Source organism: Rhinolophus hipposideros (assembly GCF_964194185.1).
Source record: "Rhinolophus hipposideros genome assembly, chromosome: 9".
NCBI lineage: Eukaryota > Metazoa > Chordata > Mammalia > Chiroptera > Rhinolophidae > Rhinolophus > Rhinolophus hipposideros.
In genome coordinates, this window is record NC_138055.1 from 52,045,810 (window position 1) to 52,073,630 (window position 27,821).

The 27,821-nt window shown below is 45.0% G+C and overlaps 3 protein-coding genes across 15 annotated transcripts in view; 1 reads left to right on the forward strand and 2 right to left on the reverse strand.

Moving 5' to 3' along the window:
- Nucleotides 1-1,728, reverse strand: part of SLC11A2 (solute carrier family 11 member 2) — a 68,642-nt gene extending 66,914 nt beyond the window's left edge. Inside the window, exon 1 of the mRNA XM_081058647.1 lies at nt 1,624-1,728. The gene's annotated coding sequence lies outside the window, so the exon portion shown is untranslated. The remainder of the gene's footprint in view (nt 1-1,623) is intronic.
- Nucleotides 1-14,222, forward strand: LETMD1 (LETM1 domain containing 1). Of its 11 annotated transcripts, XR_013993956.1 has the most exons (11): nt 1,817-2,007; nt 2,535-2,686; nt 4,293-4,408; nt 5,026-5,108; nt 6,902-7,088; nt 7,213-7,314; nt 7,414-7,566; nt 7,990-8,086; nt 9,268-9,382; nt 11,711-11,888; nt 12,249-13,123. XR_013993956.1 is itself a non-coding variant. In XM_081058670.1 (10 exons), exons 1-9 carry the CDS (start codon nt 1,886-1,888, stop codon nt 9,339-9,341), a joined length of 1,086 nt encoding a protein of 361 aa, XP_080914796.1. In that variant the 5' UTR covers nt 1,842-1,885; the 3' UTR covers nt 9,342-9,382; nt 12,249-14,222. The 11 variants fall into 11 exon arrangements, 8 of the variants coding, with proteins under 8 accessions (XP_080914797.1, XP_080914798.1, XP_080914795.1 ...); XR_013993957.1 differs by lacking the exon at nt 11,711-11,888 and having other exon boundaries at nt 1,842-2,007; nt 9,019-9,382; XR_013993958.1 differs by lacking the exon at nt 11,711-11,888 and having other exon boundaries at nt 1,842-2,007; nt 2,516-2,686; nt 9,019-9,382; nt 12,249-13,052.
- Nucleotides 13,142-25,830, reverse strand: CSRNP2 (cysteine and serine rich nuclear protein 2; the record flags this gene model as incomplete). 3 transcript variants are annotated; one of them, XM_081058652.1, is made up of 5 exons in its annotated part: nt 25,589-25,830; nt 20,735-20,970; nt 19,382-19,641; nt 16,112-16,408; nt 13,142-14,065 (listed from the first exon to the last, which is right to left on the reverse strand). In XM_081058652.1, the coding sequence occupies exons 2-5, from the start codon at nt 20,883-20,885 to the stop codon at nt 13,142-13,144; spliced, it is 1,632 nt and encodes a 543-aa protein (XP_080914778.1). In that variant the 5' UTR covers nt 20,886-20,970; nt 25,589-25,830. The 3 variants fall into 3 exon arrangements, with proteins under 3 accessions (XP_080914778.1, XP_080914780.1, XP_080914779.1); XM_081058654.1 differs by lacking the exon at nt 25,589-25,830 and adding an exon at nt 25,480-25,567; XM_081058653.1 differs by lacking the exon at nt 25,589-25,830 and adding an exon at nt 21,065-21,142.
- Nucleotides 25,831-27,821: the final 1,991 nt, after the last annotated feature.

The following is a 27,821-nucleotide window of genomic DNA, read 5'->3' on the forward strand; positions in this document are numbered from 1 at the left end:
AGCACAGAAAAGTAAGGGGAAAGAGACACCACGAGATATGAGTCTGGGAAGGTAGGCCAAGTAAGGGAGGCTGAACTGTACCCTAGGAGTCCGAGAAAAGTTGAAAGCTTCTATAAAGGGGAGTGACAAGCTTAGCTTTGCAATTTTAAAAGCTTTCTCCGGCTACGGCATGGAGAACTGGCTGGAGAAAGGCCACAGCAGATGACAGCGAATCCAGGAAGGAAGCTGCTCCCGTCCTTTAGATCAGAGGCTTGTAGCTGAGACGACGGTCATGGCACAGAAGAGGGAAGGAAACTGGATGATTGAAGACCTAGAAGGCAGAACCAACAAGGCGGTTTCTATCGGGGCCAGGGGCACTAAACCATTAATACATATTGAAAATGTTCCCGCCATAGTGCTTCACGGCAGGAAATGGCTCTGCTCCACTTCATCCTTCCGGGCACACAGTTCCTTCTCATCTCCGCAGAACTCTGACCTTGTCCCCTCTTTCCCAATGGTCTAGAATTTCAGGACGGAACTGTCTTTAGAAATACACCGTAGTTGACGCTGCCTTGGAAATTGCCTGCAGACAGAGCTCCGTCTTTAGTTAACGTTGTATGCCGGCCACCCCACCCCACCTCCCTAACACTCGTGGAGAGCCACCACTTCCAGAGCTGTCCCTGACCACGATTGTCAACGGCCTACGCTAAATGCAAAACGTGTGACAGACATGGCAGCGCTTTCACAACCCTCTTCTGCTTGGAGCTTCACAACACTCCGATAAAACCGGTACTATTACAAAGGAAATAAAGCCCAAGAGCTAAAGTGACAACGTCCAAAGTCACACATACATTCAAGGACGTGGCAGTGCTAAGACCTCCCAGCTGCCAACGGGGTACTCTCTCTACCACCTTCCAAGGAAGGTACATATTCACAGGTACTCAAGAAGACTTAACTCTTGAAGGAAGCCAAATGCCACTCCTGGGAATCCTTCCCAGTTTGCTACTAATTAATTCGTTCAAAACGTTCTCGGGGGCACCGACTACGGACGTCCCAGGCGTGGCCCCCTAGTGTTGGGAGTCGGGTACCGCAGCGAACCAGGCCAGACGCTTGCGCTCAGTCTAGCTCAGGCAACGGGCCAGGCAAGAAAACAAATGTATACACGGTGTAAGTTATAAGTGCTCTAAAAAAAAAAATACACCGGGTGACAGGAGAAAAAGGGTGTCCTTCGCTCAGAGAAAGTCTCTCAGAAAACTGACAGGAGAGACCCGAGCTTGGTCTTGAGGAGGCGCTTAACGAAAGGGATTTTCCCACAAACCTAATTTGGGAAACGCCGACAAAAGTAAAAAAGCGGACTTAGTTCGCACAGGGGCAGCTCCTAAGCCGCCGACTTTCGCCGCCCGCCGGTGACCGGCAGGGGACAGTTCCCGGCCCAGTCAGGCCGTCACCACTAGAGGGCGCCGCGGGTCTTCCCAGGGCCCAGCAGGAGCCGCGGCCCCAGGCGCTGCCCAGTGTGCGTCCGGCACCTACCGCGTCAAGGCCCCGAAGCCCCGGGTACGGACAGAGGGCAAGGGCGCCTCTAGGGAATCGCGAGGGGTCACTAGGCCCTCGAAAAGAGGACGTCCTCAATATCACAAAGCATACCGCTGGCACAAGCCCTCGCTCCCTCGGGGACAGCGCGCTTCCGGCACTTTCACACCAGGAAGTACTGACTGCGTCCAATCCTAGTCCTTCTTCCGCACTTAGTCTTTAGCGCTCGTTCCGCGCGGGGTTAGCGCGGGGCAGGCCGTCTATGGTTACCAATCAGCTCTCAGGGAAGGCGCATGCGTCGTCGAAAGAACGCGACTACGGGGAATGTTGACCTGAAAAGGATCCCTTCTCTTTTCCCCCCTCCCTCGCTGAGAAGATGGCGCTCTCCAGGGTGTGCTGGGCTCGGACTGCTCTGTGGGGCTCGGCGGCCACCCCTGGACCTTATGTCACCCGAAGGCTGCAGCTTGTTCGCTCTGGACTCGACTGGGGGGGCCCTCGGTGAGGGACCTGGAGAGAGAAAAGCATTTTTGCGTTCAGGCCCTTCCAGTGTTTCATCCTTGTTTGCGCGCTCTCTCTGGTCAGGGTTCCACGCTTTGGCCTTGGGATTTTTATTTTTCTGCTCAGAAGTCGCACCCCGATCCCCGCTAGTTGACCTGGCTTCCTCTGAGTGCTCCATATAGTCTGAATTCCCCTCGTGTCTTGAGTTCATCTTTCAGCCTCCTTTTTTCGTCTCAGGTTTTACCTCTACTTACCTCGATCCCACCTGTAGCTTTATCCGGCCACTCTAGCCTCGGGCTCCAGACTCCAGACGGCTCCTCGTCATCCCTGCCTGCCTGGCCTCTCCTCTGTCTGATTTGTTTTTCTCTGATGCTTATCTCTTCTTGATCCCAAGATCTTCCTTGGATTTCCAAGGGTTCAGATCTTAGCGTACATTCTCTGAAGCCTGTCTGTGTTTACATTAGGGACACCAGATGTGCAGGGGCTTCTAGGACTGATTCCCAGATAGTCTCTGATCTTCCTTGTAGGTCTTCAAAGCTTCACCTTTCTCCAAAGGCAGATGTGAAGAGCTTAATCTCTTACGTGGTGACCAAGACAAAAGTGATTAATGAGAAATATCATCGTTTTTTGGGTCGTAATTTCCCCCGCTTCTATATCCTGTACACAACCTTCATGAAAGGTAAAAACAAAACTGAAATTCAAATCACTAGAATCGGCTCTTGGGCAATGTCAGCGAGTTAGAATAAGTAAGATAATTTGTAGGTTTTGCTATGGGAGTGTGAGCTGGGATGTCTTATGTTTCACAAATGCTTGAGCATTAAACTAATTCTTATAAGTTAGCATTTCTTGAGGATATTCCTAGAAAGGTATGCGAAACAACTTCTCATAACACCCAGTGTGAATATAGGTACTTTTGCAATTTTCTGAACCATACACCTGACTATAGTAGAAATTCTTGGTGGTGCACAGACCTGTCCTGTGATTTGTCAGTTGCCTTAGCCCATAAGAAAATGTTTAATGCTTGACACAAATCCTCGGTAGCATGTTGTAGAAATAGTACTATAATACTTGGTTTCTGATTGTTTCGGTTCAAATCAGAGCTCCTCTAGTTAGTAGGGGATGATATAGTGTATGGTATAGTGTCAAGTGTCCACTCTGGAGCCAGACTGCCTGGGTTTAAATCCCAACTTGTCATGGGCTGTGTGATTAGACTATTTAACCTCTCTGTCCCTTGGTTTTCTTATCTGTAAATTGGGGATAATGATGGAACCTACCTGTTCACCACATGGTTGTGAAGATTAAATAAATCAGTACATTTTAAAGTATTTAAGGCCTGATTCGTAGTAAGTGCTCAGTAAATGCAGCTATAACTATTATACTCTATATTTTTATCATAACACCAATTACAATAAACTACCACGTTGTCAGTTTTGAATATTATCGTAATTATTACTAGCTTCATGGACTTTCAAAATTGCTTATCCTTATTTGTAAAGTGGATATAAGAATGCCAGCTTTGTCTACTCCCAGGTTTACAACTAGGATCAAATGAGAAAAGGGCTTGCAAGCATTTTGGTTGGTTGGTTGGTTGGTTTTTTTTGGTTGGTTTGTTTTTAAGCCTTTTATTATGTTTATTATGCAAAAATTTAAAGCTATTCAGAACTAGAGAAAATAATATAATGAGCTTCCATGCACTCAACCTCACTTCAGCATTTAAATGGCCTTTAATCTCATTTCACTTATATAAATGCCTTCTGTATTATTTTGAAGCCAACAGAGACATATCATTTTATTCATAATTAGGAAAGCATTTTTAGAAGCTAAAGTTCTAGATAAATGTAAGAATTACCATAGAATGAAGAGAAAAATGCAATCATAGAAATATGTTGAATTACCGTAATTATAAAAGTATTCTAGAAAGGAGGTAAGTTGCTATCTGGTTGGAGAATACAGAGTTAATTGAACAAGACTTCCCGAGGATAGGGATCTTTGTATTTTTATTTTAAAAAGGGAATGAGTAATGGACCAGAAGAGGGAGACTACTTCACAGTAAATCACAGAAGGCCACTTGACTAGAAGAAAAGTGATGTGCTGGGGGGGAAAAGATGAGAAAAGAGATATGGGTTGGCCTCACAAGGGTTTCAAATGACCTAGTTTGAAGCTTTGATTTAGAGCGGTGTCGGGAGGGACAAGTATGTATGTTGTGGGTGAACATGGAGGAGGAAGCTGTGGTAAGATTCAAACTGGGGTAACATCACACTCTGTCCTCTACTTTAATGAGGCAGGATTGCGGATGTTATGGGCTGATGCCAAAAAGGCTAGAAGAATAAAGGCAAATATGTGGAATCACAATATAAAGTTTCATCAACTTTCATACCGGGAGATGGAGCATTTGAGACAGGTATGGGCCGGGGGCAGATATCCAGAAGTTCATGGTGAGGTGATTAATGTTAACCAGAATCTCAACTTTTTTTCTTTCCTATCTTGTTCACCACCAATCAAGCTTTTGCCCTTTGCCGTGAGATTAAAGTGTTGAACTAACTGACAGCATCAGATTATTGATCAGAATTGAGTTCTTTTAGAGTTGTAGCCCTCCAAAACAGAATTCCATAGAGTTTGTGGCACACTTTCTGAATACAATTTGTAAACACTAAAATCTAATTTGTTTCTGAACATAAGAAAACCTGCAAGTATCCAAAAGGCAGCAGGAAAGCAGTATTTGGTGGTGACTTGACAGATAGTTTTGAAACAGTAAGAATCTAGGACCCACTCTACAGATCAGGAAGAGCTCACCGAGGGATTTAGTATAATGTCAGGCCCTGTACTAGACATTATTTGGTTTACAAAAGTGAACAAATCAGGGCTTCAGGCCTCAAGGAACTTAGCAACTAGAGGTGGATAGAAATAACCTTGATCCTTCGCTGGGCTATAATAGAAGTTTACTGTACAGTGGGGTGGAGGTCCATTGTATTAAGAACTTGAATTAAAACTGCATCTGTGTTTTTTTTTTCTGCTTAGTTCCGTCGAGACATCACCAAGTGTTTTTTCCTAGGTATTGTTTCCATTCCACCCTTTGCCAACTACCTGGTCTTCTTGCTAATGTGAGTATACACTTCTGTCTTCCCAGCATATTGAAGATATATAGATTTTTTTTTCCATTACAGATTATTCTAAGCAGAATTTTGTATTTCAGAAGCTAGGCAGATTTTACCAAATCTCCTCTTCCAATTTTTTTATTAGCCCAAGGTTCACAAAAGCCACTCAGTAACACCTGAGTTACTGGGACAACTGTAGGTATAGGTGACCTAGACTCTCCCTATCTCTGAGCTGCCCCTTCATGGTGTGAAATGAGATAATGACCTTTTCCATCATCCCTGGAGGCAGCAATCCACTCCCTGAGAGGCATAGCAATGTGGGACAAATTCTTTTCTTCAGGAGAGAAACGCATTTTATTTTCTGATAACGTAAATCTTTATTACTTTACTTTATATCCAAAATGACACTTTTAAACTATGACCTTGTGTGTTCTAGTTATCTATTGCTGTATAACAAACGACCTCAAAGCTTAATAGCTTAAAACAAGCATCATTTTCATGATTTGTGGGTCAGGAATTTGGGCAGGCCACAGTGGGTGATGGATGCTTCTCCTCCATGTGCTGTTGACAGACATCCCTCGGTGATACTGTGTTTCCAAAAATAAGAGCGAGCTGGACAATCAGCTCGAATGCATCTTTTGGAGCAAAAATAAATACAATACCCGGTATTATAATATATCATATCATATCATATATCATATCGTATCGTATCATAGATCCGGTCTTATAGTAAAATAAGACCAGGTCTTATTTTAGTTTTGTTCCAAAAGATGCATTAGAGCTGATTGTCCAGTTAGGTCTTATTTTTGGGGAAACAGTAGTTAGCTGGTGAATGGACTAGTCTGGATGGTTTGAGGTCACTCTTATGTCTGGTGCCTTAGCAGGGATGGCTGCAAGATTGGGAGTGTCAACCAGAGTGCCCACATGTCGCCTCTTTATTATGGTGGCCTCAGACTAGTGGGACTTGTCACATGGCAGCTCAGGGCTCCAAGAGTGAGTGTGTCAGCAAGTAAGAATCTGCATGACCTTTCGTAACCTAGCTTTGGAGGTCACAAAGTCTCACTTTGGATCTTTTCTATTGATTGAGTCAATCACCCACATTTTCTTTTTTTAAAAGTTTTTACTGGGGAGCAATGTGTTTTTCCAGGACCCATCAACTCTTAAGTCAGGTCATTGTGTGTTTTTCAATCCAGCTGTGGAGGGCACAGCTCACTGGCCCATGTGGGAATCAAACCGGTGACCTGTGTGTTACGAGCACTGCGCTCTAACCAACTGAGCCAACCGGCCGCCTCCCCTACCCCCCACCCCCAATTTTAAAAAGGTACATAGACCTCACTTCTCAATAAGAGGAGTGCCAGAGAATTTGGAGTCGTGTTTTCAAACCACCACACATGTAAAAAAATGAATTGAAAGCAAATTTGCCTTTTCCATATTTTATACACGTAAGGACTGTGCTAATGTTTGAGGTTGTCAACATCGGATACAGTGTGAGCTCTGTAACTCTGTCCAAAATATGTTCTTAACGTGCTTTAGTTCTATAGGAGTCATTTTATCCAATTGCTGCGTGCGAGGCTCTTCCACTACTGCTTTCTGTCTCATACCTTAGTAATGTTGCTTGAAATTGTGCTTCAGTGTATCTTTAAACCGTGGTCTAAGATTCATTTGCAAAAACAGAACAGTGAGGTAGAGAAACAGTATCTCCAACTGTGTCTAGTATTCATGTTTGCCAAATGATTTCTTCGCTCACTTTGAAAGATGCCAGTTTCAGCAAGTGACTTTGTGATTCCTTTTCCTCTCAGGTACTTGTTTCCTAGACAACTACTGATCAAACATTTCTGGACCCCAAAGCAACAAACTGATTTCTTAGATATCTATCATGCTCTCCGGAAGCAGTCCCACCCAGAAATCCTTTGTTACTTAGAAAAAATTATCCCTCTCATTTCTGATGGAGGACTCCAGTGGCATATGACAGAGCTGTGCACCAAGGTATTCCTACAAATTAACCCTTCCTACAAACTAGGAATCTTGTTAGGTCCAATTTACTCTAAAACCAGGTAAGAGGGCTCGTCAGGACCTTGCTAACTTCTACCAATCTCTTAACCTCTCCCAGATACAGCGTGGTACCCACCCAGCAATACATGACATCCTGGCTCTGAGAGAGTGTTTCTCTAACCGTCCTCTGGGCATGAACCAACTCCCTGCTTTTCAAATGGTGAGCACTTTGAGGCTTTCTCTTTTCCATAGCCTTACCTTGCTTCTGGTCTCGGCTTTCGGTGATACTGTGTTGACTTTCTGTTTTGTTGTGTCACAGAAAGCCTTGAGTCGAGCCATGCTTCTCACACCTTACCTGCCTTCTCTCTTGTTGAGACACCGTTTAAAGGCTCATACCACCGTAATTCACCAGCTGGACAAGGCTTTAGCAAAGCTAGGGATTGCCCAGCTGACTGCTCAGGAAGTGAAATCGGTAAGAGCTTGATTGCAATATCAACCCCTCAATGGTGGGCATTTGAGTTCACGGAGCTGGGAGCTTACAGAGAGCTCCTTGTCTTGCTTGTTATAGCAAAACCCAAGTTCTTTATTCTCTCACCTCATTTCTAGGTCTTTGTTCCTTAGTGAACTTAAGTGGTGGGGAAGAATTGTTCACAGTAATTTTGATTTATGTTTCTTATAGCCCTTCAAAAATCAAGGACATTACGCTTTGGACCTACGTTCTAGATTATATAGACCTTTTTGCTTGTCATCATGTGCTCAAATTGCCATGATGGAAGATTTCTTGGGATGAGGTTGTAACTTATTTAAAGGAGATTTGGATTATCTGTGGGTTTACACGTCCTTGGCCTCCTGGCTGTGTAATCATTAAGGACCATTTCTCTTCTGTGTGTTACAGGCTTGTTATCTTCGTGGCCTGAATTCAACCCATATTGCTGAAGAGAGGTGTCGAACTTGGCTGGGAGAATGGCTGCAGATTTCCTGCAGCCTCAAAGGTAAGACAAATCCCTATGGTCATGCCACAAAAATCCAAGGCATTTTGTATTTTATTCCAAGATTATTTTGGAGTTAATTATCAAGTGCTGTGAGACCCTTGTCTAACATATATGTCTAAGCGAAAGGGCACAGAGTCGCATGCCTACAGAGGCTAAGCAGGTCATGGGGTAGACTGCAACACAAGAGGGAGTAGTGGGGACCGCGGGGGCACAAGAGTGAGTGCGTGCTTGGCCAAAGCAGTTTCTTCACCTCAGCACTAGTGATTTTTTGTTGAGAGGGCTGCCCTGGGCCTGACAGTGTGTTTAGTGATGTCCTTGGCCTCTGCCCACTAAGTACCAGTTGTATCCCCCCATCCCAGTGTTGACAGCCAAGAATGTTTCCAAGCATCACCCAATATCCAGGGGCAAGGGGAGAGCAAAACTGTCCCAGTTGAGAAGGACTGGATAAAAGGCATTCAAATGCCAAACAAAAACATTCAATTGGCTAAATAAAAAGTCTCTAAGGGTGGGTATTAGGCCCGTGGGTCTCCTGTTTGGAACCTTTGACCAGACTTTGATGTTTCCTAAGTCTGTGAATATCAGGGTAGGCCCACTAGTCTCCTGGGAGCTGAGAATGTCCCCAGAGCACCAGCTCCTACCAGAGGAATCTCGAGGGTGACAGCGGTGTTTAGTACCATTACTGTCTGAATTTTCTACTGCTGTCCCACAAGAGCCAAGAAATGAGGTTGAGTAGATAGGACTATATGGTAGAAGGAAAGGACATTATACATGCAGGGGCTGGAACAGAGCAGGGGAACTTGAGGACAATAATCTTTTAAAGTCACACCTCTCTGCCCTTGGTTTCCCACCTCTGACTTCAAGTCCTGGACACCAAGGCAGTTAGAAGGCAAACTGTTCCCTGGCCAAACCATTAACATTGATGGTGTTTTCAGAAGCTGAGCTGTCCCTCTTACTACACAACGTGGTCCTGCTTTCCACCAACTACATTGGGACAAGGCGCTGAGTGAACATGGAGCGGATGGCATTGTCCTGAAGTCACACAGTGCAGCAGAATGGGACCAAACAGCACTTGTCAGCAACCTGTGTGCACTGTTAGATGTGAGAGCAGAGGAGCAGGAGCCACAGGCTTCAGTGTGGTACCCGTGTGGAAGCTGCAACTGAAACAAACCCCCTTACCACAGGTGGCCCGTGGGACGTGTCATCCTTGGAATTAACTGGAGCTGCCAGAAGCCGGTGTTCTGGGCTTGTACCGTGATACATTAGGTTCAGATCCCAGGAAGTGAGCTTTTGCCCCAGGTAGGAATCCTCCTTTGGCCTAGGACTTACCCAGTGCTGTACCTTTCCAGCTGTTTTTGTTCAAGGCAGTATCTGGCCGGTCAGGGGAGTAGCACTACTTAAATTGGAGCATTTACATGCATGTACCTCTGTGCTCCCCTCAACCCTTCCTGAGATGACCAAAATGGGGAGTTTTTTTTGGTCCCAGTCACTGGGCTAACCACTCCATTTCCTTTTCAAATCCTTTGACTACTTTTTTATTTTTTAGTGAATGGCTTACGGGAACATTCTAATGAAAAAGATAAAATACAAGTGCTTGTTGACACCTTCCCCAGGGTTTTACAGCCTTCACACCCCCTTGTCTTAATTTCTGGGCTGTGCTACAACCCCTGTGAGTCTTAAACTCTTTGCTACCTCCACTATGGGGCAGCCATCCAACTGTAACTAACAATGGCTGCCTCCTCTGGGCCACGGGTCAAACCCGTCAGGCACTCATTACTGCCCCGCCGGGGGCACCAGGAGAGCCCTGCATTACTAGAGTAAGTTGGGCTTAGCTTCTGTGGATGTATATCCGTGACCTGTAGTTAACTTACTGTGGAAATGCATGAAACACTGTTTTTAAACCCAAGAGCCTGAAATCAGTCCCTGGAAATTACTTACACATCCTCTAATCATTTTGCGAAGGCTCCTTCACAAGACTGACATAACCTAACTAATGGGGAGAGCATTGGTGGGAGTACAACTTTCTGATGGAATGCAAGTTATGAATTGATTTGAAGTTGATCCTCTTGATGGATTTTAAATGGTAACTAGGAATGGAGAATTTCATACACGTTTGTGTGTATACATGTGTATGTATACACAGAGGGTGCCAAAACAATGTATACACATTTTAAGAAAGGAAAAAACTGTATTAAAATTCTAATACTCTATACCAATAACACAAGATGAATACAAGTCATGTGTATACATTTTTTAAGGACCCCTGGATGTGTGTGTGTGTGTGTGTATACAGTATGGAATTAGAAAATGGGCCCCAAGAGAAGGGACTGCAGACAGGGAAAAGCTCCATCAGGGCAGGATCAAGGCCTGCATCAGCTGAAGGGCATAAGGGCATATGATGCAAGTCAAGCTCTTGATGCTCCAGAGAAGGTTCTCTTTTTCCACCATGAAACATTTCTATTGTTAACATTAATCCCTTAACTGACCTAGTTTTATATACAATGTTGGAGAAGCATCCTTTTTCGAACAAGTAACTGAATTGTGGCCTGCCAAGATAAAGAATAACACATAATTCTTTTGAATATTTCTTTAATATTACATTTAAATATTCTCTTTAAATACAGCATTATCACAATGTAAAGGCCCTAAAAGGCAAAAAAAAAAAAAAGTTTTCAGAGGACCAGACAAGCTTTGGATTCACATTGAAAATACCACCTGTGTACAGTATATGAGAAAGGAAATTGGAAAAGAATAAGAGTTGCAGTAAGAAGTCATTTATTTTATCTACGACTGGACTGAACCATATTGAAACTATCTGCTTCTGGATTCAGAGGCCTAGCTTTTCTAGCAATCATGAGCTATAATTCTGCCCAACTCAGGTAGCACCAGAAATGAAATGGACTAGGTTGTAGAAAAGGCCCTTTACTTGATAAGACAGTTAATGCTAAATGTTAATATTTAGCATTTAAAAGCTTGGGATCAGTGAGTCAGAATTGTAGTTAATGAAGGAATGGACTTAGAGTAAGAAGCTAGTTTCTTCAGAAAAATCATTATCTTGGGGGTTGGCAATGAGTTTAATAGATTCAAATCTTGGTTTGATCCCAAAGGCTAATGTGTTTCTTACTGAGCGGCTGGAATCCACTTCTAGATTAAGAATCCTTCCTAAGGAGGCAATGTAGAGAGCTCACCCTCCCCTTCCAGCATAGACTTTCAGATTCTTCTCCGAGTCAAATTCCCAATTAAGCTTCAATCTAAGATGGGCGAGTGCAGCTCAGTTTGGGATAGCATCCAGATCTCAGGTACTTCAGACTCTCAACTCTGTTTTGTGAGACTAGAGGGCAGAGAATCAAGACCTATGTACTTAATTAAGGATTCTTCCAAATGTAAAAACCAGCAAAACAGGAATGAACACGAGAGGCAGAATGGGTTAAAAGATGTATCTGTTAAGTACACAGACTTTCAGGCTCAGTTTAGAGATTTTATAGGTGAAATGCTGCTGTGACATACATGAAGTTTGCTTTAAGACACCAGGACCTTAGTATCTTCATGCGCAAGGTAAGTAGGAACAGTTGTGACCCCACCAAAAGTTTTTCACTTTGTTCTTTCCTGGTTCATAAATCACACCAGAAGCGAAGCATGGCATAAAGGACGCTATAGAAGAGTACTTTGTTCCCTACTGCCTCCATTTGAAAACAGAGGCAAAGATAATTTTGCTAATAAAAAGAATTCAGTGGTGTTCAGTGGACCACATCCAGGAACATAAGCTGGACATAAAAGGAACAGGAACCGTATCCTCCCGAAGGAGGTAAGAACTAATTTTGGGTCCCACTCTATAGACCTCAAAGGTTAACATCAGAACTGGAATTCTTTGGAACCTGGAAGTTGTATGTAGCATTTAAGAATTGGTTTCGCTTCCAATTTTTATCAACATGGAGAGGTCCAATAAATATGTGCAGTTCTTGGGGGTGAACTGGAATAGTATAAGAACTTTCTAACCCTGTATATCCAAGAAGGACCACAAGAGTAGACATAGGAAAAACAAAAACTAGGTGGTGACCTTAGATTGCCACATCCTATATTCCTTTTAAAGCTCAAATCTCCCAAAAAATGGGAAAAAACCTGGGTGAAAGCAAACATGGCACCAATTCAATCATCTTCTTTCCAGACAGCAGCCTGTTCCTACTGCCTCCTTTGGACACAGTTAACGCTCCATAGATGCCTCCCATGGACCAGGTGCGCCCAGCCGAGAGCTGCCTGACAGAGCTAGTTAGACCCACACAGAAGACTCAGGCTCTTTATACCGCGTATCCCCAGCCAATCTAGTTCTTCTTCTTTAAAGGAAAAAGGGCGGAAGGGAAGAAAACAAAAGACAAATAGACAAATTAAACTCTAGTACCTAAGAACATGAGAAAGAAACAATTCAAGTTATAGACCAGGAATCCCCACTGTGGGGAACAGGTCAGAGAACACCAAACATGTCAAATATTAACTTATTTTCCAAATAGGGGTCCGGGAAAGCAGGTTAAATGTTTGTAAGTCCTGGAGGTTTTGTACAGAAGCAGAGACCCTTCTACCCACTCCTCTCTAGATTCAACCAGGTGACATTTCCAACTGTATTATTATGACACACCAAAATGGGGTATCAGAGTAACCCAGGAAAAGGAGCTTGTACCTCACCTGGAGTCACAGAGAGGACAAGGGGCTTTCCCATGCTGTTCAAATTGTGTGTTCTGGTCCCTACATAAAAAATAGCTGCATGAATCACCTGGTTCCTCCTGTGAGATCCTAGTTCTCTGTTCCGATGGCCCAGAAAGCTCAGTACTCCGGCTCTACACAGCCTCTGCCCAAGACTGTCCCCAGATCAACCTGGGGCTGGTCTCCTTGGTTCTGTTTACCCTTTAAAAATACTTGTACAATCCTTTCCCACCCGTTCCCCAGAGATCCCAATAAAATAACATGGGAGCAGCAGCTGCTTCTACAGTTTTGTTTTGAAATGGTGTTAGATAAAATAAGGGAATAAATAGAGAATGGGTAAGAGGCAAAATCTCCGTCTCCGTGTCACACTGCCAAAGGGAGTTCTAGGGAAGACTCTTCAGAGCGCCGGTCCTCGCTCTGCTGGGAGGTCTTCTCCACCGCACAGGCCTCGTCATTGTCTGTGCGGAAGGGGAGGTTTGAGGGGGACCAAGAGGGGCGGAAGTCTTCATTCTCCAGCTCCTCAGGGTTACAATCTTCGGGCACGAGCGCTTCTAGCGTGGATGTTTTCCCCACCTCTGGTTTACAGAGGGCGGCTGGGTCTGTGGGGCTACAAGCCACCAGTGAGGTAACAGGGAGAGAGAAGACATTCAGATCCTTCTCCTTGGGGAAAGAGGATGAGACTTCTCCCGTACTGGGCTCTCCTTTCACCCCCAGGACTGGCCTCTGCTCCACCTGATAATAGACCAGGGGCCCGCTGTTCAAGTAAGATGGGTTGTTCACTGCTGAAGCAGGTGGGTGGTCCGAGTTGTCGGCAAAACACAGAACAGAGGAGCCTGGAGTCAGCTGAGCCTGGATGAGGATGGGGGCTGTGAGGCCTGGGCACAGCTCGTCGGGAACAGCTAGCGGCTCCTGCAGGATACACACGCCCAGGCTCTCGATGCTGGCGTCCAGACTGGCACTGGCGCCGCGCGAGTCTTCCTCCGCCCTGAGCCGCTCCAGCTCCTCGGCGCTCTGCAGGTGCATCACCGCCGTCTCGTTCTCAGCAATGAACTCCTGGAAGTCCTGGGTCTCGGCGCTCTGCGCTGCCGTCAGGCTGCAGCTGGCAGCGGGGGAGGGCTCCTCGTCTGGGGCTGGCAGGCGGCTCACCTGCCGCTTGCTCTCCAGCTCCAGCTTCATGATGGTGTGCAGGTAATGAGTCCGGACCCGGATTGGATTGAATTCAATGCGCCCCGCCATGTTTCCACAGCCATCCCGGGAGCAGCCACATGGAAAGGACATGCGATCCACCTGAGGAGAGGATAAGAAGTTGAGGCAAGATGAGACCAACAGATGTAACAGTGGGGCTAGGTGACATTAGCTGGCAAAAACAGGTAGTTGGCATTGGAGATCTTGCAAGAGAAACAACCAATTCAAAGCATAACATGCTAAGTGAAATAAATCAGAGAAAGACAAATAGCATGTGATTTTACTTATATGTGGAATCTAAAAACCAAAATAATTGAACACATAAAACAGAAACAAACTCAGAAATACAGAGAACTGATGGTTATCAGAGGGGAAGGGGGTTGGAGGGCTGGGTGAAAAAGGGGACGGGATTAAGAAGTTCAAACTGGCAGTTACAAAATCGTCACAGGGATGTCAAGTACAGTGTCAGGAATACAGTCAATACTATAGTAAACATTTGTGGTGTCGGGCGCACTAGACTTACCGGAGAATCACCCTGTAAATTATATAAATGTCTAACCACTATGCTGTGCACCTGAAACTAAAAAAATATCGAATGTCAAATGGAATTGAAAAGTAAAAAAAAGGTAATAAAAATAAATTTAAAAAATTAAAATGAAAGAAAACAAACAAAAAATATAACATGCAGTGTGAGCTAACAGAGCACTAGGGTCTGATAATTATATCAGGTGTTCTGATAATTGTATCAGGAGTTCTGATAATTATATCAGAACACTTGCGTGCGTTTTAAGTCCGGTGTAGCCTTACTTGTCTCTCTAGGGTTTTTTTTTCCTCTTCTAAAAAAAAGGAGACAAAGATCATATCAAAGGGCCAGTTATAAAGATAAGAGAGATGCCGCTCTGAAAGCCTACAGTTCTCAGCGTAGAAGAAATTTATGTGCCTCAGAGACTTTTCCAGAACTTACCTGGTTTATTGAGAAAACAAAAGGCCAGGGCCTAAGCCTCCTGCCTCCTGCGATAGCAGGCATGGGAAAGGGAGAAGACAACCTAGCTCATCCAGAGCCATCCATTCTGGGGAACTAAGCAAAAATGCCTTAGTTTGCTAAGATGCTATAATGAGGGTTCAAACAAAATTACAGCCAGCTTTTCACTATCTGCTTCACTTTTCCACCAGGTTGACCACCTGAAACAGTTATCAAGATAATTGACCTAGGCCAGGGATATCTGGAAAGATGTTTTCTACCTCATCTCCCTTTTGTGTCCCCAAAAGGGAAAAACAAAGCAGCCCATACACCAAAAAAAAAAAATATGAGTAAGCAAGTAAATATATACAAATATACAATGTCTTCTATGATGTCAACTTATAGAACTCTCCATTTCAGTTCTTAGGAACAGTCCCATTATCAGGACCGTTCTCAGGTCTGTGTATAACACACTGATTCATTATGGGTCTGGAAAGCGGGACTTGGGCAGATCCACTACAGCTATTTGATACCTACCTAAGAAAGAAAAGTTTGGTCAGGGTAAGTTCAACTGGACTCAGCATGCCATTCTCAGTATACGAGTTCCAGACAAACTTCATTCTTTGGGATGATACTGCTGTTTTCACTTGAAATGTGTCTTCAAAACTGTCCCTTATCAGAGGGCCAGCAAGGGGATGAGGCTTTCTATGTTTTAGAACACTATGAATTTAAGCTCTGAATTAAGGCCAAGTGTGATCCTGAATGACAGGATCCAGGAACTATTTTGATTTTTACAAAACTGGAGTAGAGGTACTGTGAATAAGTGTTTGTAAGATAAAACCTTAAGGCTTACCTTACTTTTCTGCCTCCTTTATCTCAAGGAATCAGTCAATATTTAGGGGACAGAAGCTAAATGATACAATCACTAACCTGTTCCTCCGTTTGCTGACAGCTGCTTTTCATCACCCTGAGGTGTAAAACCAAGACAAGATCACTAGTATCTCCACAGCCTACGAATCCTGTCGTGCTGGTTTTCTTAGTTGGTGGAGGAGGGTTGTGAACTGGGGAGTGTTCCCAGTTTTGGGGAACCCACCCCTGGAGAGGAAGCCTCCCATGTTCACGGGCATCCACGCCCCACCTCCCTGACTCTGGTGCAGATGTGCCACCTCAGGTCAACTCAGACTGACCTGGCATTTAATCCCAGCTTGACTACAGGCACATGCTTCTGGGTCACAATACAGCCGACAGTCACAACCACACTCTTCCCGTGACAGGCGGATGGCTCGAAGTTCTTGCTTCTCCTCGGCATCAATGCGGTGGACCCCAGAAGCCCTCAGCAGGGCCCGTCGCCGTTTGGTGGGTAGAGGTTGCAGGAAGAAGTAATCATCCACCTCCACGTTTTCCACATCAATATCTTCATCAGAAACATCATCCAGTGTCAGGCCGTCGGCCTCCACGGACTCCACGGTCCCATTCTTGGTCAGCTGCCGAGAGACAGGAAGGAAAGGTTAGTCTCCAGAGTATTATCAGCACGAGCCTCCGACAGGGAGCATGAGTAGCATGGCCCAACTGAACTTCCTGCAATGACAGAAACAGCCATGCTGTCTTATACAGCAGCCCGGCACGTGGCTGCGGGGCGCTAGAAATGTAGCTCGTGCAACTGAATTATTTTATTTAATTTTAATTAATTATAAATAGCCACATGTGACTACCATATTGGATAATGTAGGTCAACAGAATAAACCTAGAGCAGGAAGACAGGAAGCCTTATGCAGTTCTACCACCACCACGTCAACACAAGGGACATCATCTTTCTGGATCCAAGTTTCTCGAAACCTCTGCCTCATCTTCCTAGAACATAATCTATTCCCACAAATATACCCTCCCTTCGCAGACGTGTGTCGCTTAATTTCAGATAACTGCCGTCTAACACGGAGCAGCTCTATCAGTGGCTGGATGTTCCTTGGGTGTATAGATCACCTTGCAAAACACCTTGCAATTTGCACCCCAAAGGACTCAAAACCACATTTTGGGAAGAAGGGTATATTAAAGTGTAGTACAAGGCTACCAGGTCTTTGTCAATTAACCTGAATCCCCACAGTGAGAATACTTATCTGCATACCCAGAAGAGCTTCCTTTTACTGGGAGGAGAGAAAATGAGCAAATTATTAACAGCTATCAAAGAAAGCCCTTGCTTCCAATCCATGGCCTAAGGAAATATATTCTTTCTCCTTTAGAATCCATTTTTATTTGATTTCAAAGAAAATCAATGTGAGGAAGGGCGGCATGTATACTACTAGATGTACGATCTACAGGCAGAAATCTGGGCTCTCTGGGCTAAGAGGGATAGAGAGCCAGGAAAGGGAATGTTAGTAGGACAGGCTGAAGACAATCCGTGGTTGACTGCATTTTGAAAACTCACTAGAGAGTTCAGGTAAAGAAAATGAGGCTTCAGAATCCTCAGGGCTCTGGAAGCTGCTAGCAGGATGAAAGCCCTGGCGCTGGAGGCTCTGGCTTATTTCATCAGACAGTCAGAGTAGTGCTGGTAGAGGAACAACTCCTCAGAGAGATGTGATGCAACAGACCTGGGTAATAAGCTACACACCTGTTTTGTCTGTCTGGGGGGAGGTGGTAGGAAAAGGAGAGAAATAAAATGGTACTTCCGGGGATTCCCTTGTCTACCATTTCTGTACCAGGCAGACCAACTACCTTAAGGGTCCTTTCCACAGACCTTAGGATTGCTCCTGTCTATTTCACCAGGGTTGGCCTTTTAATCACCCTCCCTCCTGCTATCAAAGGAAAGAGATTAGACATGTTACAGAAGGAATCCCTGGTAGATATGAGAGTTTAATGTTATGCTAGAGGTGGGTATCAGTAAGAAAAAGTCTTCTAATCATCAAACGGTATTGGGACAACTGGATAGTCTTTTGAAAAAAAATAAGGTTAGAGTCCCAATTCATATTATTTATAATAATGAATTCCATATGGATAAAAGGCAAACAAAGGAGTAAAAGTATTAGAAAAATTCTTGCTAACTAAAGCTGCAGAGTACCAGCAGTTTTTTTTCCCTTTTTTTCTGTGGCAGTCCAAAAGGAAAACAAGTATTAGACGGCATATGGAAGATGCAGAACATATATTTCTGACACCAACTGCCTCCCCTATAGAGTGCTCAAGATAGGAAAATTTTCTAAGAAAAGAGTAAACTGGACCTGGGGAGGTCCAAATAAAGGTTTTCTTTTGACATGGAAAGATGTATTAGATGCCACCACTGCTGGAGCTCCCTGAATCTGCCAGTAAGTAGGAATCCTGTAGCTCACACTTGAGTTTGCCTGGCTTTGTTTCTAGACCTCCTACAAGGGAGGCCACAGAAGAGGACGGTATCCTCATTTGACTGGTCATTCCTTTACCAGATTTAGGAGAAAGGTTTCTTCTTAGGGAAAGGGAAGAAAGCCTTCACTGCAAATGATGAGAACAGTGTATATTTGTCCAGCTGTTCCTATAGCAGCAGGAAGGTAATGGGGTCAGTGGTGGAATTCCTCAGACAGAAGAAAGGGAAGCTTGAATGTCATTCTCGTTAAAAAAACAGGTGTAAGGCTTTAGGAGTGGGCTGAGGAAAGTAGATATAAAGCTCTCAAAGGGAGAAAGGAATGAGAGATCCAGTTAACCTATATCCTCTGCCTCCAGTTCTCCAACCCTACCACATTCTAGTGTCTCATTAGGATTTTACCCACAACCCTGGCAATAATGCAGCCACCTGTTCTAAGGCCCACAAGAAACCTGGCCAGGCCTAAAGCAGTGGTCTCCAAATTTGGAACTAGAAGCTCTGGGGGAAATTTTGCAGTCTGGTGGAAACTGTGGCTGTAGAGTGCCAAGCAGTGCTGAGAAAGCAAACGGGTAGCTATAAAGAGCCATCTGAGATGGGTTTCTCCCCGCCCTGCTCTCCTCCTCTACTTGCAGAGGTGCTGTGGCATCAGATGGCAGGCACAATACTGTACAAATCAAAATAACCATTTGGTATGCTGTTGTTTACACCTAAGACTATCACTTAGAGGTGATGGAGTTACAGAAACAGCAGGATCCTTTCAGACAATGTAAAATCTCCAAAACCTGTTCTGTGTAAGAGGCAATCATCTGACAAGAAACTGAAACACTGTACCTCCTCAGGTTCTAAGGGTGGCAAACTTGAATGTCTTCAGGTATTCACATTTTAAACTTTTAAAAAATTGGTTGAGGGATACGAGTAAGGAATTCTAGAGAAGTCATGAGACACAAAAAGAAGGGTGTCTCAGAGATTTGATTCCAAATCTCAGACATCTCGTTAGAAAGACCTGGAAATCTACATGCCAAGGGCAACAGTCAAATAAAAAAACCCATAATAATAAAAAGTCAATAGACCTAGATGTTTTCCCACTTTATTTTGGCACATGGGAAGTACCAGCCCCCAGCCCCCTAGGCACCTTCATCTTCTTGGCATGGAGTTTCTCCTCCTTCAGATGCTCACGAAGAATCTCCCGATGGTTCACCTCCTGCTCTTGAGCAAACTCACAGAGTGTGTAGCTGCGTACAGAGTTATGGCGCTGGGCCATGCCCAGAGAGCTACCACCCTGGCTGGGCACACTGGTGAAACCCTGGCGCCGGGCAAAGTAGTATACAGTCACCTGGTCAAAGCGAACATTCTTCCTCCGCAGCTGCTTCTGCCGCTTCAGGATGGATGTAGCTGAGAAGGGAGCACAGAAGAGTTTTATTCACCCAGAGATAGCCTGTTTGGGGACCTCATTCTTTCTCATCCATCTAGGCTCTCAACTCTTCTCCAAAGCTGCTCCCTGTATACCTAGAGACATTTCTAATTTTCAAATCATAAATGCGTAGTTGGAAGGGAGCTTGAATAGCAGCTGGTCCACACAGTGCCTCTAGACTGATTTCACACAAACAGACCACAAAATCTATTTTCAGACATCAGTTGGGAAGAGGTAATCTTTTTAGGATATAACAATCTATATAGCTTTACTGTCCAACACAGCAGCTACTAGCCACACGTGGCAATTTAAATTTAAGTTAATTAAAATGAAATAAAATTTAAAACTCAGCTCAATTATACTAATCTCATTTCAAGTGCTCAATAGCCACATGTGGCTAATGGCTAATAGTGGACAATGCAGATATAGAAATTTTCGATCATAGAAAATTCTATTAGACAGTGTTATATAACAGGATAGCCAATTTCTTCTGTAAAGGGCCAGGTAATAAGTATTTTAGGCTTTGCAGGCTGTGAGGGCTCTGTTCCAATTACTCAATTCTGCCACTGTAGCATGAAAGCAATCATAGACAGTGGGTGAGGCTGTGTTCCAATAAAACTTTATTTACAAAAACAGGCAGTGAGCCCAATTTGGCCCACAGGCAACCCCTGATCTGTAATATTAGTTCTTTCCAAGAAACTAATTGAGCCAGAAGAATTAAGAAATCTGGAGTTGCCCCAGTTGTCCAGGCTATAAGCGTTTATGTCTTTCTAGAGCTACCATTTCACGAAACTCTATGGGCTCTGGTGGGAAAGGGTAGAATCCTGGACCCCTCCTCCTCCAATTTAATTCATCTCATTGTGGGGACCCACAAACCAAGCAAAAGTAAAATCAACTAGAATAAATCAAAACTTAAGTCTATGATATTAAAACAATGAGGTTCTCCAAAGAGCAAGGTTGAGCCAAGAGTGGGAAAGATTATTAAGGGCATATTCCCAGACTGGATAATAAAGAGCTGCAGTGGACTCTGACGCTTGGGGACGTGGCTACACAGGGCTGGTGCGGCTCACTCACGTGTGAAGCTGGCAGTTGTAGGCGGATTGAGGCTGTCGCAGCTGTCGGCACTGTCACTGCTCGAGATCTCATCATCGGAATTGGAAACTGATGAGCCCACATCCACATCATCAAACTTCCTCTTGAGACCCGAGCCCGTGAATGCATCCATTGGTTTCAAAGGGGTTCCTTGGGGAGCCCACCACGTTGGCCCCAAAGCCCCTGCTCACCACCAGCTAGCCAGGTGCATTAGGATTCTGGCCAGGGGAAAAGAGGAATAAACATTCCTGTCCTAAGACAGACCCCTCCCAAGTCTATCAACATAGCTCTCCAACTGAAGACAGAAAGCACCTGAGCTAGCGCTGACGTCTCGTCTCTTGAGATGAGGTCATTTCTCTACCGATTCCAGCCAACATTCTCCTATTTTTGTCTCCCCTCAGCCCCATCCAGTCTGTCACTCTTCGAATAATGAGATGAATAACAGCAGCACCTTTCCCAGCGGAGAGAAGGCCCTTGGTTCCAAACCAGCTGGGCTCTAGGATTCATTAGCCGGGAGGGATAACAGTAGCAGCTCCTCTGATCACACAGGAGAGCTCGCCAAGGGGCCAGTAGCAGGGACTGGGGATCAAAGGCAGAATTAGGCTGTGCCTAAACCTAGACTAGATCCAATTATTTTTCCTAGTGAAGATATAGCCTGGCATTTCCCAAAGTGTGTATACGAAATAAACGAATTCCATGGACATTACTAGCTTTTATAGGGAAACAGGACCTCTGTGTTAAAATAGTTTAGAAAACTGCTTATGGGAGGAACTCTTAAGAGGCTTTTAATATGCTAATGAGCATGGTGAAGGGTAGGAGAAAACAGTTGCAGTGTTTCACACACCTGATTATGGAACCCTTTGTTTTCCAGAGTATTTTAGGAGGCAAACAATCCTTGGAACACACTGGGAAATACTGCTCTAGGCTCTCAATTTCAAAGTACATAGGCAGCCAGGGAAATGCTTTACCCAGATCTTCACAAGTGTAAAGTGTCTCACCAGGCTTCTAAAAAGGTCAAATTTGGTTCTAAAGAATGGACTGAAGATTAGAATCTGCACTGGCTTCAAAACCCAGAATCTTTCCTAAACTCATACTGCTCCATAAAATAGGGCTCCGCTGGTCTACCATCTTCCTCTGTGCAAGGAAACCACTTTCCCACCATTGCCCTCCATAAAGAAACCAGCAGGGGGAAAACAAGTAGCAGAAGAAGTGACAATTTACTGTTTACATCAATATGGCAGGTAGTCTTTAACACTGTCACACAATCAGGGAGTCTGGGATACAAATCTTTCTCCTTCTCCGTCTCTGGAATTAAGTTCCCAAGGATATGAATCTGCTCGACAGCAATGCTGTCAGAGCCACAGCGACATGTGATGATACGAAGCCTCCCTGCTTTGCCTCAGTAATGCCAGAATCTCCCCAGACTATGATCTCACTAGTTGCTAATTATGCAGCAGGAATAACAACACTGCCCAGAAAGACGGCGCTGCATTACTGCAGAGCGGTCACCCAGAATATACTGTGGTGTCGAGATGCCTGCTACAGAGCTGTTTTCCTGGACTGTCTCTGGGAAGCAATTTGCCTGCTCTCGCATAAGCTCTACCTAGCCAACCAGACCGATAAGTACTTTAGAGGTGATATTTCCACATCTATCCATCCAGATCTCATCAAAATTCTGCCTTTAAGTCACAAGATGCAACTATGAATCCTCAGCGGTATAGGACAAGGGAATTCCTGAAATAAATGTGGCCAGGGAGGAAAAAAATAATCAAGTACTTGCTAAGAATTGTAATTAAATTAAAAAATGAGCCCAAAGTATCGATTCTGTTCTTCAGGTTACTGAGTTTGCCATCAGAGGTCACATTCCTAGGATATGGTAAGAATGGAGAGAGCCAAGGACTTTTTATGGGTTAAGATTTCAGATGGGTTTAAAGGTATCTATTAACTAACAGTTTTTATTCCATTCTGTTACCGGGACAGGGAGGGAATGCTTTGCAACTGAGTACTTATGTGGGTGGGATAAGAAGAGAGATTAATGTTGACCACTAAATTTAATTTTCCTCCCCACTTAAATTCTTTATCAACCACATGAAAACAGACTGAGCCGAAAATCTGCTTTCTCAGAAAGGGCTTAAGTCCAGCTTCAGTTTTAATTGAAATCCAGCTGGTGTTGGTACTAGGAAAGTTGCCTTTTCCTCAGCCTAGAAGCCCTCAGAGATTTATGACTGGAAGCGAACGTGCACTTCTGGTTCTTTCCTGGGTCTCCCTCTGCTTCCAGTAGTGTTGGTTCCCTTTGAATATTTCTCTTTAAGCTCTACATGAGATTGGGTCTGGTCCAAAACTATCTTTATTATCAAACTTCTCCACTGTCTTCACCCAGTTGCCCTCAGGGTTATCAATTCTCTTAGGTTAATTTTTGTGCACGCTGGTGCAGCCAGGATTGCTGGCTGCTTGCTCCATTCTCCTTCGCCCTTTGATCTATGTCTTCCCTCCTTTCACTTCTGGAATAGTGTTTTCTGGGCAATGATAGGAAGTAGGTAAGGAAGAAAAAGAAAAAAAGACGTGAAACTTAGGAGAAAACTATTTTCCTTAAAACACCTGAGAATAATCTATGGCTGTATGTGTAAATAATGTCCACATTGACTTAGCTCTCTTCACTCTACCCAGGATCTGTTGGCATCACTTTCTATGACATTAACCCATTAAAAAAAAAAAAATCCATTGATTTTGTCCTGACAACCCAGCTCTTTGGTGTGAACCTGACTTGTTAGACAAAGGTGTTCACTGGGCACCAAGAACAGACCTTCCAGCCCTTCCACAGTGGCCTGAAGAGATCTTCTTTTGCAACAGCCACAACTAGAATAGGTTCCACACTTTCCAATGTATCCCATCAACCTCCTTTCAAACCACAGTTAGAAACCAGTCATTCCTACCTCTCTCAACTCTTCATTCATTGGCAAAGGATCAAAAATGATGAGAAACACATACTCCCAGTACTTAAACCCATGCAGAAATAATCAGGTGAGACTGGCAATGCAGGTCATAACTGACAGTTAACTGTCAAAGGGAGCACCTCAAACAACAAATGCTTTTGAAGAAAACAATGCAAACCTCTATGAAAGCTTTTAAATGCCAGTAAAATGAAAGTTCAGCTGCCACTTTCTGGATACATGCCTATGGTCTTTTCTCAAGCGTGTCTACTGACCATTTCCCAAAGATATGTGAAATAATTCAGATTCACAGTTTGTAAAGATAGTAGACTAGCATCAAATAAAACAGACCTACGGCATATGTGTATTTTAGTACTAGATCTAAGCCTTTTCAGACCTGTGAGGATTCCATTAACAATCTCCCCAAACCAACGTGAGACTAGCAAAAGCGGGACTCCACCCATACACAAAATTTTGTGGATGCAGAATATATTTCCAAAGTTTAGGTCATAAAAGCCGTCTCTCTTAAATGAGTCGGAAATAATAAGACAACGTACTTCTCACAGGAGAAAGCGACGCCACTTAACGGGAACCCAATCTTCTCCTAAAGGTCAAAGGACCAAAATCTCTAGTAAGTGTCTCAGGGCTACCATCTGTAGCTGGGTTAGAGGAAGGAAGGCTTGCTGCTAAGTGTGACCTGTCTTGTTTCTCCTTTTACGCTATATTGTGGTAGATTCTCAAATATGAATTTTGTGGATCTATGTGTCCCTGTGATTACCAGGATCATGAACCTTTAAAGCACTCAAGTAAAAATATCCTGTTTAAACTAGGTATTACCAGGAAGTCCCCCTCCAACCCTCGCTCCCTGGTTTTTAGCCATTCACTGGCACAAGGTTAGAATTTGGCTTTCCGTGTCTACACTACAAGCATATGGAGGACACGAGATCTTTGTGGGAGAACTGGAACATGATGCTGCAGGGACCATTAATTCTCAAGGATATCCAGTCATTTATAACACTGGCACCCACCAACGTCCTCCTGGCTTTGGAGATCAGCAAGATGTAAAGTCGGTAAAGAAAAGGAAAATCGGAATCAACTCTGGATTTACCGTGAACTGTAAATTGTAGGACAAGGGGACACTGTGTCTCCTGGGGATAACTTCTAACATTTCATTTTGAAGAACGACTTGTGTGTCACAATGCCACTCTAAACCCCTTTAAAAAGATGAATCAAGACCATGGCACTAAAAGGGATGGATGGCAGTCAGCTGCGTGTTTGGGCCTGTGAGAAAGATCAAGCTAGCAACCAGGGCAAGTGATGCTTTCGTTTTCAGACACAACACCAGAAAAATGGGGGACATCAGGAACCTGAGCAGAAAGGACATGTCAAGTCACCAGTTCCCCTTAACGGACACCCCCGTTGAATCCTTCAGCTCCTGGCCCATTTCTGATTCCTGCAGACCTTCCCGCTCATTCCAGTCTTCTGCAGCCCCTGCCCAGCCTTCCCATCCCTTCCTGCCTGCTACTCACAAATTCCCAACCACTCCTCCCACATTTTCCTCTATTCCTCCTCCCCTTCCTTCACTTCCCTCCATCCTACAGCATCTCCACTCCATTCCGAACTCAACCCTCATCCGCAATCCTGCCGGCTTCCAGGGCGCCCATCAGTCTCCCACGAGCTGCCCCCGCGTCCTCCGAGCCCATCGCTCCCACGCCTCTCCCTACTCTTTCCCTTCCCCGCGGCGCCCTAGCTCCCCGCCCCCCGACCGCTCCCGACCAAGCCTCCCTCATTTCTGACCCCTCCATCCGCGCGGCTCTGGCTTGACCACTCCTCCACAGCCGCCCGAGGGCCGATCCCGAGAAAGGACGAGGCGGCACCCTCCGCCCCGCACCCCCAGGCCCATTACCGGCCCCGCCGCTGCTGCCTCCTCCCGTGATGGTCTCTGCCGCCCCCGCTGCTGCCGCCGCCGCCCTAGCCCGGTGGGAAGGAGGGAGGAGAGCGCGAGTCCCGGGACCGCGGCGACGGTCGGGAGTTCCCAGGGCGGCAGGACGCGGAGGGAGGGTGGGTGGGCAGGTCGGCCGGCAGGCGGCGGAGGGCAGGCGGCTCCGGCGACTCAGGCGCTCCCGGCAGCATCCGCCCGGAACCGCCCCGGCTCCGGCTAACAATAGGCTCCGGCCGCAGCGCTCTGGCTCTTATAGGCGCCTGCACGTCCAGCCCGACCCCCGGGGCAGGCTGGGAAATGGAGTCTCCGTGCCGGCCCCACGCCCACCAGCATGACGGGAGTTGCAGGCGGCGATCGGCGCAAAACCGAAACTCCCAAGCGAACAGGTTCAGGAGGCTGTGTCTCTGCTGCAGGGGACCCTGGGAAAGCGAGTTTAGCACCGCTGCAGCCTTTTGAAGAAGAGGAGAGACCTCAGTCACAGATCTCCAGTGACTAACGAATTCTCCTCGAAAGCTACCCTTGTCCTTTCGCCAGGACCACACTCCCATGCCTAAAGAACATAATCCCCCTATCCTCACTCCTGGGATCTTAGTCTTAAACAGCAGTACGTGCTGCAGCCTACCCAAGGTATAGACAATACAAGCAAGGTATTGAGTTATCTCAATATGTATTGACGGGTTAAGTCTTTTCTTTCAAAGACAATTTTACATCATCTCTGATATTCACAACTTTGCAACCCATTTTTATGACGGGAAAAACGAAGTCTCAGAAGTTATATGCATTCGCCAAAGACACCCACCCTTGGTTTCCTATCTCTGAGAACACTGCGTGTTTCTTCCTTGACCTACAAGGCCTTACAAGCTACACGTGCATCCTCTCGCCTTACCACCCCCAATCCTAGGTCATCTTGTTTCCTCCCCTCCCTTACTCTGCTGTAACACTGGCCTCCTTACAGTTTCTTCAACAGGACAATCACACTCTCATCTCAGGGCCTTTTGCCTAGAATACTTTCACCAGCTAGCTATCATTCTTTCTCCCTCACTTACCATTTGCTCAGATGTCCCCTTATCAAAGACATTCCCTAATCAGATTTCTAAAATGGTGCTTCACCTTAGTCTCTATCCCCTTGCCTTATATTTCTTCTTAGCATTTACCACCTGACATATTTTTCAGTCTTCTCTCACTTGACTAAATTCCATGAGAGCAAGGAATTTGTTTACTGTATCGTCACCTCCCAGTACAAAGCCTGGTATTTGACATTTAGGAGTTCAGTAGATATTTACTGGATATTGTTGGATTGATGGATGGCAGGAATTTAAACTCAGGTTAGGCTGGTTCCAAAGCCTAGCGCACTTTTCATTGCAACCAAGAACTATGGAGCCAGGTCTACTGGCTACCAAGCCATCTTGGTTTTAGAATTGAGAGATTGGGCAGCTTGGAAAAAAAGCCAAGAATTACAGTCTTCTCCTCTAGGTGACATCAGAAACTCTAAGAGGCTAGGAAACAACACTGTAAAATGAAAAAGCGGCAGATCACAAAAAAAGCAGTCTTTAGGGTACCATATACTGATCATCTCATCTGCTGAAATCTAGGTGTGATATAACATGTGATCAAGAGCATGGATCCGGGGGGTGGTCGGATGGCTCAGTTGCTTAGAGCGCGAGCCCTGAACAACAGGGTTGCCGGTTCGATTCCCACATGGGATGGTGGGCAGTGCCCTCTGCAACTAAACATTGAAAACTGGACTTGGAGCTGAGCTGCACCGCGCCCTCCACAACTAGATTGAAGGACGACTTGGAGCTGATGGGCTCTGGAGAAACACACTGTTCTCCAAAAATCCCCAATAAAAATAAAAATAAAAATAAAGAACAGCCACAAAATAAAGTCTTTGCAGTTAAACAAAATAGACTCCCATTTAAAAAAAAAATCATGGGTCCGGGAGCCGGAAGTCTTCAATATAAACTCCAACTGCTCCACTGGCTAGTGGTGCAACCCTTGACAAGGTATGTAACTTTCCTGTGCCTTAGCTTCCTTATCTGCAAAATGGATACAACACTATGTATCCACTATGTATCCACTATGTATCTCGTAGGGTTTTGTGAAGATTAAATAGTTAATATAGTATAAAATGTTTACAACAGTGCTATGTAAATGTTCATGATTCTGTTTTTCCTTGACACACAGAAGACAAAAAGGA